The sequence below is a fragment of the Euphorbia lathyris genome, chromosome 1 (genome assembly GCF_963576675.1).
Source record: "Euphorbia lathyris chromosome 1, ddEupLath1.1, whole genome shotgun sequence".
NCBI lineage: Eukaryota > Viridiplantae > Streptophyta > Magnoliopsida > Malpighiales > Euphorbiaceae > Euphorbia > Euphorbia lathyris.
In genome coordinates this window covers 40,580,415-40,593,599 of record NC_088910.1, presented here as the reverse complement: position 1 = coordinate 40,593,599, position 13,185 = coordinate 40,580,415, and the positions used below count along the sequence as shown (strand labels likewise).

Genomic DNA, 13,185 nt, shown 5'->3' with positions numbered 1-13,185 from the left:
GCTTTATGGTAGAAATCCAGATTACACACACTTGAAGGTGTTTGGATGCCTTTGTTTTGTGACAAATCTTCAACCCCACAAAGACAAGTTTGACCCCAGAGCTCATAAAGCCATTTTTATGGGATATGCAAGTGGTCAAAAGGGGTATGTAGTCTATATACTGGACACTAATCAGTTCCAGGTGACAAGGGATGTGGTTTTTCATGAAACTGTGTTTCCTTACAAGCAATCATCATCTGCTTCTCCAAGTACTTCTGGTTCTCCAGAACTAGTCATAACTTCCAGCACTCCTCCACCAAATGAGGCAGATAATGCTGCTGCACAGATGAATGCTGATGCTGAAGCTGCACCAACATGTACCAGAACTGGCAGGGTTATCAAACCACCAGTTTGGATGCAAGATTTTGCTGGAAACATACAAATAGAAGTTCTAGAGGATGATGTCTGCACCTTGCCAGAGTATTCCAGTGATCATCAAGCTTTCATGACCAACTTACTTGATGACAAAGAGCCAAAATCCTACACAGAAGCATCCACAAATCCTAAATGGAGGGAGGCAATGTCACAAGAGTTGACAGCTTTAGAGGAGAATGGCACCTGGATACTGACTGCTTTACCAGCAGGAAAGAAGGGGATAGCTTCTAGATGGATCTTCAAAGTCAAGAGGAAACCAGATGGGACTGTAGACAGATACAAAGCAAGATTGGTGGCAAAAGGATACAATCAGATCTTTGGTTTTGACTACACAGAATCATACTCACCAGTAGCCAAGTTAGTAACTGTGAGAATCTTCCTAGCTATTGCTGCAGCAAGGAATTGGCCAGTCCATCAAATAGATATCAATAATGCATATCTACATGGATACATTGAAGAAGATCTGTACATGCTACCACTAGAGGGATACACAAAAGCAAAACAAGGGCAGGTGTGCAAGCTTGTCAAAAGTCTCTATGGCCTAAAACAGGCAGGCAGGCAGTGGAACAAGGAGATGGCAGCTAAACTTCAACAATTTGGCTTCCTAAAGTCCAAACATGATCACTGTTTGTATACAAAAGATGCAGGTGGCATTTTTACTATTCTGGTTCTATATGTGGATGATTTACTCATCTCAGGGACTTCAGAGCAAGAAATTATCAGGCTGAAGGAATTTCTACACAGCAAGTTTACAATCAAAGACCTAGGATATGTAAAGTATTTCCTAGGAGTTGAAGTAGCAAGATCAGAAAAGGGGATGGTGTTGTCTCAAGTTAAGTACATCAGAGACCTACTTGCAGATGCAGATTTAAGTGAAGCACATGAAGCTAGTTCTCCATTGCCATCTGGTTTTCAACCAAAAGGTGAGACTCCAAAACTGAAGGCACCTGATGTATACAGAAGAATGATTGGCAGGTTACTATATTTGGGATTCACACGCCCAGATATTTGCTTTCCTACACAACAACTCAGTTAATACATGACTGAACCAATGCAACATCATCTAGAGGCAGCTCTACACATCCTCAAATACTTAAAGAAGACACTAACCAGAGGTGTTTTCTATCCTACTCAATCTGCTCTACCACTAACAGCTTATTGTGATGCTGATTGGGGGGTATGGAAGATTACAAGGAGGTCTATCACAGGATATTGTGTTTTCCTAGGCCAATCCTTAATATCTTGGAAAAGCAAAAAGCAGTCAACAGTTAGCAGATCTTCTGCAGAAGCAGAATACAGGAGTTTAGCAGTAACAGCATGTGAACTGAAGTGGATATTTTACATATTGCAGAGTTTCAAGCTTGAAGTGACACTGCCAATACCACTTCATTGTGATAATACTTCAGCAATAGCAATTGCAGCAAATCCTATTGATAATGAGGGTACTAAACACTTTGATATAGATGTTCATTTCATCAAAGATTATGTGGAGTAGGGATTTATAGCCACACCACATGTATGCTCAGCTCAACAGTTAGCAGATCTTTTCACTAAAAGTCTGAATGGTTCACAGATAGATCAATTCATGCACAAACTTGGAATTGTTAACACAAGACCAAGTTTGAGGGGGGAATGTTAAAGTTCACAGCAGAATTCTGTTAGTAGCAGTTACAACAGATCAACAGCTTAATGACAGCTCAGCAAGTCTGTTATTAATCAGTTTTCGCTCCTTGTATATATTCACATAGCTAGCTTATTTGTTACTTACTTCAATTCAATACTTGTTGTATTCATTTCAATTCTCTCTGTAATACAACTTAGTTTCTTGATTCATTACAATACAATTTCTCTCTTCATCTTAGCTTTCTCAAGACCGTCCAATTTCTTCCATTTTTGTCGTATCGATAGTTCTCTTATCGCAAATAGGACGATAATTGTCGCATATTTGCGACAAAATTGCTCATATCGCATTTGCGACAAAATTACTTATGTCGCATTTGCAATGACGGTTGTTCTGTCCAAATGTGACCTGAGCAATGTAACAAAAATGGAGAAAATCGGAAATAACGGGTTCAACGAGAAAACATTCAACTAACAAACCGATACTTGAATAATGTGTTTGTAAAATGAAAAAAGAATATGAACTTGAATAATATATGAATATACTTAGACCTTGAATTGAATTATTGAATTTTATTGTAAAAATTTAAAAACCTTTCTTTTAAATCTTCCTAGATTTTGATTCGCCTTATCTAGCCATATTATGCTTCTGGTTATCAATGGTAAAAGAGCATGATAAATCCAAGACATTACCATGTTGTTGCAGTGTTCTCATTAATTATATAGAAACAACAGTGTTTTTATTGATTATAAAGATTATCTTCAACCTGATCATTCCATCCACAAAGGAATATTTGTTCTTCGACATCAACACAACCTTTACCGATCGCGGCCACTAATAGTAATTTGGTCCGATGAGAACCTACGAAACTAGAGAGTGTGTTCTCATTTTATGGTAAGTGATAAGAACTGGTGGTGCTCATGACCGGAACAGTTGTTGATTTATGTGTTAATCTACTGTAATTCATTATACAAGAAACCGAAGTATTTAGATTTATAAAGAAAGTTGGCATTACAAGCAGTCACTCCCAAGTACAGCTTTTTTCATGTACAGATTAGAAACCACACCTACTCATTTTCCTTTATCTAATTCTACTTCCCTTGCACAAACTTAATACAAACACACTAAGAACAGAGTAACTAACAAAAAGAAAAGAAAAACCTATCTAACAAGACACCATATTTTCATTACATTTCCTGCATTATACAGAGTTATATAATCTGAAGGTTCCAATCCCATGATCCTGCACTGTCTCCTTCTTTACATCTTCCTTCCTGTTCTTGTGCAGGGTGAGAGAAGACATAACTCTGGCTGACATAACCTTCCTTACCAATACCTTCCATAGCATATCATCATTCTTTTTCTCAAGCTGACTTTTCAATTTGAATTGCCTGTAACAAAGATGAAAATATCTATTAGAAATGGTCCTTTTTGTTGCCATGTGGCAGAACCTTGGAATTATGATATTGGTGAGATATCCTTTTCTTTTGTGTGTGCCACTCATATTAAAATTGAAGATTTCAAGGGAATGAATGATTAGCTGTTTTAAGATTTTACAAGAGTCTAAATCCAAGGAATTCAGAAGCTAATAATAGAAGGGTAGTTTAGTCCACACATGTAAATTAATCCTAATGGGCATTAAAAAACACACATGGGATATACTGTATAAGTGTGGAAAGAAAGAAAAAGCAAGTTCAAAATAAGCATTCTTGGTAAAAGTTGGTAGCTCAAGCAAAACAACACATTCCAAATTCATGGGCCAATACAGAAAATATATATTTTTGTGGGGGCAAAAAAGCATTTTTGAGGCTATCATGGTCCTGATATTTTAATTTTAGCAAAAAAGCAAAGAACACAATGATATAAAAGAAATGAATTACCTGCAGAGGGGAACTTTGCAGGAATCAGGGTGGTGACATATACAAGAGTGAAGTCTAAGCAGCTGCCACATCCTCTTACACCTCGGACACTTTCCATTAACACGATTCTTACACATGGCAAAGTGTTTGATCAATAGCTGGACACCTTGACACGTGGAGTATTTGCTGCACGGCCCCCTTTTCTTCGCCGGCTCTACATCATATGGCCCGACGCTCGTGCACCCTTCCGTACATATATGCTCTAGACAATCCATCGCTACGCTTAACTCCATATATATGTTCCTCTCCTCTCTCTGCCTCCTTGTTCTCTTCTTCCTCTGTAAACAAAAAAAAAAAAAAATTAATTTCATAATCTCATAATTAGCACTTAATTAATTAAATAACTTTTTAATTTATTAACAATTCGGAACTTACATTCTCAGCTTCGTCGATGAATTGGAGAATCTCGAGCTCCATCCAAGGGTCATGATTTTGCATGAATATCCAAGCTTCTGTAATCTCTACGGCCTTGAAATGGGTAGAAATTAATTTCATACACTTGAGGTAAAGATCCGGTGCGTCGCAGAGTCTTGCTAATTGAAGAACATCCACCACATTTTCAACGGTTAGCCGTTGACTCATATCTTTAATGCATCTCTGTTTCAGGTGAGGGACTAGATAAACATGAGATAATGCTAAAAGATGGATCCCAAATTTCTCCAGCTCATCCGCACCGACCCTGTCCAAGGATATTTTCGTCATTCTCTAATTCTTAAACAATTAAATAACTAATCAAATTTCTTCCCCCTAAAATCGTATTTAGTTTACGTAGCAGACTAAAATTAATTAATCTCTTTGAATATTTCTAAATCTAACAGCACAAGTTAAGTTAAGCATCTAATTAATGAACAGTAAGATAGTTAACCTTGAGGAGTAGATGAATCTGAGGAAGACGGAAACGGCATCGCTTGGAACGCCGAGGATTGGAATGGTTCTCTGAGAGTTCCGGTGTTTGAGTGGCCTGTCGATTATATTCTCCAGCACCGATGATACTGATGCCTACATAATCGGAATCGGAATATAATGAGAGATGAGAAAATGAAAACGGAATGTTAATCGAGAAATTAAATTAAGTACCAGGATGCTAGTGTGAGCCGGAATGCGAAGGCCGTCGGAGGTGACAATCTGGACGTCGGGTTCAGGTAATTCACGGGGAGTTTGATCGGAGATTTGATAATCGGTGGAGCAATTAGTTTTGGCGGTGTTATAAGCTTCTCCGATGGGAGATTGAGACGGAAGCATACACATTTTCTTTTCTGTTTTTGATTTTGGAATATGCAAAAATTGCAATGGAAATGAAGATGGTGGTCTCTTGGCTTTATAGCCAACCCACCAACATGAAAAGCGTTTTATTTTTTTCTCAAAAAAAATAAAAAAATAGAAAAAAAATCAGACAGAGAGGACGCCACGCGTCACGCGCTGTTTGTTAGTGATTAGGTAAAATAAAATCTACTAGAGCAGTTAATATATGGAAGTAAATTTATTTTGTTACCATAAATAAATAAATATGGATAATGATAATACTGTATACTATAAACTGTAGTTCTGTCACACGTTAATACAACTTTGTAAACTAATCGCTTTTATCTTTTCTTCTTGTTCAAAAGAAGAATTCAATTATAATATAACAATATTTATTCCACACACTATCAGAAATTTGACAATCTGTATATTTTGCAACGGTTGAACAAAGAAAATTTTCAAAAAATAACTTTTTATAATAACATGTGAAATTTGTGTGTTATTAAAATAAATGGTTGTCCAGCCCTTTTCACATCATATTTACAACAATTCGGCAACAACTTTTTTCAGTTTTTTTACCATCAACAAAAATAAATAAATAAAACCTTTTCAGTTCTTTTCCAAGTGTGAATTACGTAAGTGAATATGTAAAGAAAACGATAATATTTTATGTTTTAGTGTTGTAAGAGATTAAGAATCAAAATATATTTAAAAGTTATTTTTTTTATATAAAAACTTAAAGTTTTAATAGATCAACAAGCAAATACAATAACAATATAAGGAATAAAACATTGTAAAATCTATAAATGCATAAAAACGACTATAAAAAGTAAAAATAATTATAAAAGGTATTGAAAATACAAAAAAAAATATATATATACTTTTCATAAATCTAAATCCGTAAAAAAGCATCTGCAATCCAACCACCGTCATTTAGGCCAATCTGAACATTTGGATGAATCATTGCTTTTGTTGCAACCACGTAGATCCATTGATCTACGAATAAGATAAATCGTTTCCGCTCGTGCTAAATTCGAAAAAAATATAAACGAAAGAATAATAGAGACTAGTATAGTTTAGATGAATAAGGAGATCAGATGAAGAGGGTGTTTGTTTCAGCTTTTCGGAGTAGCGTTTAGCGTTTCACTCTAAACCGCAGGAAATATGGCGTTTGGTTAGGTTTATATAACCGCATCGTTTAGCATTTTCTCTGCAAACTGCAGCGTATTGATTGAATGAGGTAAGAAATCAATATCTTGTATTTCTCATTAGGGCTAAAACCTTAGCTAACTATTACATTTATATCATAATGCTAGGTGTGCCCATCAAGCAAACTTAATGGGCAAGAAAAAATAAAACAAGTGTCCTAATCATAGCCATTGATTCAATGGATGGTGGTGATGTGTTTGTGGTGAGGTTAAGTGTGGTTGATCCCATGATAAGCTTGTGGAAGCCCTTCTAGAATCTGCTGTGTTGGTGAAAGTTCCGAATTTCCCCCCAGTCTAGTGCAAAGACTAAAACGCCCTTGGTGCAATTAATAGAAAGTGGCGTGTTGTACTTAATGCTTCTTGTACTTGATTAAGTGTCAAAAACCCTTCTTCTTCTTCTTGGACTTTGAGAGAAAACGAAAGGTCTCTCTTCTCCTCTCCTTCATCTGTTCGACTTTCTTCTTCCATTGTAACAAAAGCTTCTAGCTTTCCATTTTATTACTGTAAGATCCTCCCTCAAACTAGACTTGATAGGGATTCTTCAAGCCTAGTTTGTCAATGAGAAAACGGAGGTGTGGTGCATGTTGAGCTTTTGTGAACAAATCCGCAAGCTGAAGAGCGGAGGAGATCGGCATGAGTCGAATGAGGCCGGCCTGAACACGCTCTCTAATCACATGACAGTCAATGTCTATGTGCTTTGTGCGTTCGTGGAAGACTGGGTTTTGGGCTATGTGCATGGCCGACGTGTTATCGCACAAGAGAAGAGACGCCGTAGACGGCGGTTGGTGTAGATCTCTGAGGAGATTGGTGAGCCAGTGGAGCTCGCACGATGTAGACGCCATGGCTCTGTATTCGGATTCGGAAGAGGAACGGGAAACAATGTTCTGTTTCTTTGAACGCCAGGAGATGATGGCGGAGCCAAGAAAAACTGTGTAACCGGTGACGGACTTACGAGTTTCAGGGCAAATTGCCCAATCTGAGTCTGAGAAAGCCTGCAGGCGCAAATCGTTGCATGCAGGAAAGAAGAGGCCTAGACCAATCGTCCCTTTGAGGTAACGTAGTACTCTGTGTACCCTGTTTTGATCGTCTGTGCTTGGTTGGGTAAGATGTTGTGAAAGTTGGTTTATGATGTATGAAATGTCTGGCCTGGTGTGTGTGAGGTATAATAGCTTGCCTATGAGTTGTCTGTAAGGTGTGATGTCTGGGAGTGCTTTTGTGTTTGGGCTAGGTTTGTGATTTGGTAATGCGGGTGAAGAGGTTGGTTTGCTGTGTAGGAAATCTGTTTCTTGTAGCAATTCTAACAAATATTTTCTTTGTAACATGTGGAGTCCGTGCCTATTCCGTGCAAACTCGAAACCGAGGAAGTAATGGAGGTGCACCAGATCCTTGATGTGAAAAGAGTCGTTGAGGTGTTTTTTGGCAAAATCAATCATCTGCTTGTCGCTCCCTGTCAAAATAACATCGTCAACGTATATTAAAAGGGCGGTTGTGTGCCCTTCACCTTGTTGTGTGAATAAAGAGGGGTCTGCAACGGATTGCACAAAACCCATGGCTTTTATGGTTGTTGTAAGCTTAGCATTCCATTGCCTGGCGGCTTGTCGGAGTCTGTAAAGGGACTTACGTAGCTTGCAAACCTGGTGAGGACAGTGTGGTAACATTCCTGGTGGCAACTACATGTAAACCTCTTCGTCAAGATCCCCATGTAAGTAGGCGTTGTCAATATCTAATTGATGTATATGCCAGTTCTTTGATGTTGCCACGGCCAAAAGAGTTCTAATAGTTGTAAATTTTGCTACAGGGGCGAATGTAGCTGTGAAGTCCACTCCCTCTTGTTGTGAGTAGCCCTTGGCCGTTCATAAGGAGTCTGTCCCTGAATAGGCATTGAGGGTAGCCTATTTATAAGATAAACGGCCTGGCTGACTGCTTCTGACCAAAAAAACCTTTGGTAAACAACTCTGAAACATGAGGGCCCTTGTGGTGTTCATGATGTCGAGGTGTTTTCTTTCTACACGTCCGTTTTGCTGTGGTGTTTCTGGACATGATGTTTGATGTATGATCCCATTTGTGGCATAGAAGTCCTTCATGATGAACTCGGGGCCGTTGTCTGTCCTTATGACTTTTATAGTTTTGCTAAATTGATTGCCGATGTATTTGCAAAATTGTTACAGTGCTATGCTTGCCTCACCTTTGGTCTGCATTAGTGTTATCCATGTATACCTGCTATGATCATCAAGTATGGTTAAAAAGTAATGCTTGCTAGAGTGAGATTCCTTTACTGGTCCCCATATGTCAGCATGAATTATGTCGAAACATTCTACTGCTATACTGTGGCTTAAAGAAAATGGCTATTTTTTCTGTTTGGCTCTTTGACAGATATCACATGGTATTGCGTTGAAGGAATTGAAATCATTACATGGTAAGTTAAGGCCCTTCAATCGCTCGTAAGAGGGATGGCCAAAACGTAAATGCCACAAATCGGCTTTAATTGAAAAAACAGAATGAAAGGTGTTTGGTAGTGGGTGTTCCAAGTAATACAGTCCTTCATACTCTCTAGCCAAGCCAATCTTCTTCCAACTTGTTGTGTCCTGTATTTCACACATTGAACCCGTTATTACTATGCGCAACTTTCCAGTTTTCAACAATTTGCTGGTTGAGATTAGATTGTAATCAAAGGCAGGTATACATAGGACATTATACAGTATGAGTTGTGTGCTAAGGATTACTGTGCCCACATATTGGGCTCTAACTCTTTCTCCGTTTGGTAAATTGACCCAACACTTTTCTATTTGAGTATATGAACTGTATAGTCCAGTATCACAAATGATGTGATCAGTGGCCCCTGTGTCTATTATCCAAAATGATGAAAAAGATTTAGGATATTGAGCTTTACCAGAACCTTCTCCTTTGACGAAGGTATTGACACTACTCCCCGAGGCCGGAGCTTTTCCCAAAGGCTTCTGTGGCAATAGGGCGACTAGTGTGTGGTATTGCTCTTTGGTGAGGGAGAAAGGTTCTGTGGTTGGCTGTCTATCATCCTCCTCTCTTGATTCTCCGTTGTCCCTATTCTGATTCACTGCTGCATTCGCTTTGGATTGATTAGTTCTGAAAGGACTACCTTTGTTTCTATTGCCATAGTTCGGTGGGTACCCATGTTTCTTGAAACAAATCTCCTCCGTGTGCCCTGTATTGCCATAATATGTACACAAGGATGAGTTTTTGCTGTTGTTTTTTCGATTATTATACCTTGAGTTGCCTTGTTTGTATCCTTTGTTCTGCATATTTGTGAATCCTGCAAACACATTGCTTTCATCCCTTTCATTATTTTTTACAGGCGCTAGGCCTATCTGCCGTTCGTGTTGGGTTGCCAGTGCGAAGGCCTTGTTCAGTGAGGGCAAGGGATCCATCAAGAGGATTTGTGAACAGATAGTAGAATACGAGTCATTTAACCCCTGAAGAAAGGTTATGACTTGGTCCGTATCCTGTTGATCCCGAAGGATTTTGAAGGCACCGCAGCTGCATGCCTGTGTACAGGTGCATTTGGGCATTGGCCTGAGGTTCATCAACTCGTCGTACAAGATTTTCAGACAGGTATAATAATCTGAAACATTACCATTTCCTTGTTTGAGGCTATGTATTTCCCTACGCAGTTCAAGTATTCTAAGCGAATCTGCTTGTGCGAAACGTTCTTTCAGGTCGGCCCAGACTTGGTCTGCCTTATCGAGCAACATAATACTCCGAGAAATGGATGGCGACAATGCATGGTGGATCCACGACATGACCATGTTGTTGCACCTCTCCCACTGGTTGTACATCGCATCTTCGGGCGAAGGAGCTTGGATGGTGCCGTCGACAAAGGCAAACCTGTTTTTCGAAATCAGGGCAACCTTCACGGCCCTTGACCATTGATGGAAGTTTGGTCCGGTGAGGACTTGGGACACCAGGGATAACGCTGGAGTTTCATTTTGGGGCAAATGATAGGGACTGCTAGAAGTAATTAATGGAGAAGCCATAGTGGTTCAACAAACAAAACCTTTATCAAAGTATTTGCTCTGATACCAAATTGATTGAATGAGGTAAGAAATCAATATCTTGTATTTCTCATTAGGGCTAAAACCTTAGCTAACTATTACATTTATATCATAATGCTAGGTGTGCCCATCAAGCAAACTTAATGGGCAAGGAAAAGTAAAACAAGTGTCCTAATCATAGCCATTGATTCAATGGATGGTGGTGATGTGTTTGTGGTGAGGTTAAGTGTGGTTGATCCCATGATAAGCTTGTGGAAGCCCTTCTAGAATCTGCTGTGTTGGTGAAAGTTCCGAATTGCCCCCCAGTCTAGTGCAAAGACTAAAACGCCCTTGGTTCAATTAATAGAAAGTGGCGTGTTGTACTTAATGCTTCTTGTACTTGATTAAGTGTCAAAAACCCTTCTTCTTCTTCTTGGACTTTGAGAGAAAACGAAAGGTCTCTCTTCTCCTCTCCTTCATATGTTCGACTTTCTTCTTCCATTGTAACAAAAGCTTCTAGCTTTCCATTTTATTACTGTAAGACAGCGTTCTGGAGCGTTTCACGAAAAGCTCCTGGAGCTTTTCATAAACAGCTTTTGTAGTTATATATTATTGACAAAATGATCATTATTTCCATAAAATATGTTTATTCTTTAACATTATTTATATTTCTACAACATAATTATCGGAAGGTTTTGTTGCGTTCAATAAATTTTTTTATTTTTTATATAGATTATTTTTATTAATTTGTGTAACCTATTTTTTTTATTTATAATAGGATAAGGTATACACCTTATCCTATTATAAATAAAAAAAATAGGTTACACAAATTAATAAAAATAATCTATATAAAATACCCTGGATTTCTGAATTATCTCTCTCAGATCTGTTGTCATGGTAAAGAATTTTTATGAAGATGGAGAATTTTGAGATCTATTAGATCTATCTCTCTCTCAGATCTATCTCTCTCTTTTAGATCTATCTTCTCTCTTTCAGATCTGTCTTCTCTCTCTCAGATCTGTTGTCATGGTGAAGAATTTTTATGAAGATGGAGAGTTTTGAGATCTATCTTCTCTCTCTCAGATCTATCTCTCTTTTTTAGATCTTTTTCTCTCTTCTAGATTTATCTTCTGTTTTTCAGATCTGTCATTTCTCAGATCTGTTGTCATGGTGAAGAATTTTTATGAAGATGGAGAGTTTTGAGATCTATCTCTCTCTCAGATCTATCTCTCTCTTTTAGATCTCAGATCTATCTCTCTCTTTTGTGATCATGGCTCCTCCTCTGGATGATTTCCTTAGTATCGAAGTTCTCTTCAATCCTAAGCTCCGTTTTGCTTCGGATCTGCCTCATCAACCCCTTACTGGTGACAAACCCGTGCCGTCTTTCTCCTCTGTTGTTAAACGAGGCATTCCTGAGGTTCATCAGTCCTCTGCTATGGTTACTGACATTGGAGGCCTGAAATCCATTCGGATTTCGCAATCTGCCTATGAGAGGAGATTAGCTCTCTGCTCACACGCTCTTATCGGAAGACTTGTTCTATCTAAAGGGGATTCGCCTTGGAAAGTGGCGGACCTCAAGGCGAGTTTAACCAAAATTTGGGGAATCACTGCTCAGTGGAGGCTAATTGCGATTGGTAAAGGATATTTTCAAGTAATCTTGCCTTCCAAAGAAGCACATGATATGGTTGTCAACAAGGGGATTGTGAATACCCGTCCGGGCACTTTTCGTCTTCAACCTTGGGTGCCAGATTTTGATCCTTATGCCGAATGTTCCACTAATGCACAGGTTTGGGTTCGCCTCTACTCTCTTCCATGGGAATATTGGGATAGACAAATTCTTTCGGACATTGCAACAGGGATTGGGGGATTGATTCGGTTTGACAAAGCCACCCTTGAGGGTGATTTTGGGCATTTTGCTAGACTGCTGTTGGATGTGGATTTGGCAGGAGAACTACCGACGAAGCTTGGAGTTGAGAGAGCAGGGAAAAACATCTGGATTGAAGTGGTTTATGAAAGGCTTCCTCAGTTCTGTAAAGTTTGCTCTTCTATTGGTCATTCGGCATATGACTGCAGGAAAAATAAAAAACCACCGGAGAGTCAATCTTTTGTTTCTGACCTTGCTGAGAAAATTGATGTTGAGAAGGTCAGCCCTGACAAAGAGCTTGTGTTTGTTGGGAGCCCCTTGGGACAATTAGAGCCGGTTGATGAAGTGGAGAGGCCTGACTCTCCTGGCAACAACAATATTTCTCCCACTCTTTCCTGGGCAGACCAGGCAGAGCAAGAAGATGAAATGTGGCATACTGTGACGTCAATTAAAGCACGCAAAGGCGGAAAACATGAGGCAGAGAAATCCCGGGTGAAACGGGCCATCAAACCCTCTATTCGTTTTGAATGACAATTCTGTTCTAGAACTGTAGGGGGCTCCTCAACCCTAACACTCAGAGGTACCTTTCTGATTTATGTAGGCAACATAAACCTGATCTACTTTGTTTAGCAGAACCAATGGTTGATTTTGAGGCAATTCGTCCTTCATTTTGGGCCAACATTGGCATGAGACTGATCTCTGTTAATCTGCGTGATAAACCAACTCTTTGGATTCTTCAAAGGATTGCTATGACTGATGCAATCTCTGTAATTCTTCAGCATGAACAGTTGTGGTTTTGCAACAGGATGTGCAGGGCATTAAACAGTATTATGGAATTATGTATGGCAGTATTTGGGCAAACAAACGTGTTGACCTCTTTTTGACTCTAAATGCTCTCAAATTGAATTTA

General features: G+C 39.0%; 1 protein-coding gene across 1 annotated transcript; it reads right to left on the bottom strand.

Moving 5' to 3' along the window:
- Nucleotides 1–3,001: 3,001 nt before the first annotated feature.
- Nucleotides 3,002–5,255, bottom strand: LOC136229339 (BTB/POZ and TAZ domain-containing protein 1-like). Its single transcript, XM_066018060.1, has 5 exons — nt 5,032–5,255; nt 4,820–4,953; nt 4,330–4,633; nt 3,916–4,232; nt 3,002–3,426 (listed from the first exon to the last, which is right to left on the bottom strand). The coding sequence occupies exons 1-5, from the start codon at nt 5,200–5,202 to the stop codon at nt 3,237–3,239; spliced, it is 1,116 nt and encodes a 371-aa protein (XP_065874132.1). The 5' UTR covers nt 5,203–5,255; the 3' UTR covers nt 3,002–3,236.
- Nucleotides 5,256–13,185: the final 7,930 nt, after the last annotated feature.

What these genes read in the sequence shown, in the direction of transcription:
- LOC136229339 (XM_066018060.1), bottom strand. Translation starts at nt 5,202, where the DNA reads ATGTGTATGCTTCCGTCTCAATCTCCCATCGGAGAAGCTTATAACACC. An exon ending in AGATTCATCTACTCCTCAAG is followed by an intron (nt 4,634 to 4,819) that starts GTTAACTATCTT and finishes ATCCTTGGACAG; the next exon opens with GGTCGGTGCGGATGAGCTGG. An exon ending in TCATCGACGAAGCTGAGAAT is followed by an intron (nt 4,233 to 4,329) that starts GTAAGTTCCGAA and finishes TTTTGTTTACAG; the next exon opens with AGGAAGAAGAGAACAAGGAG.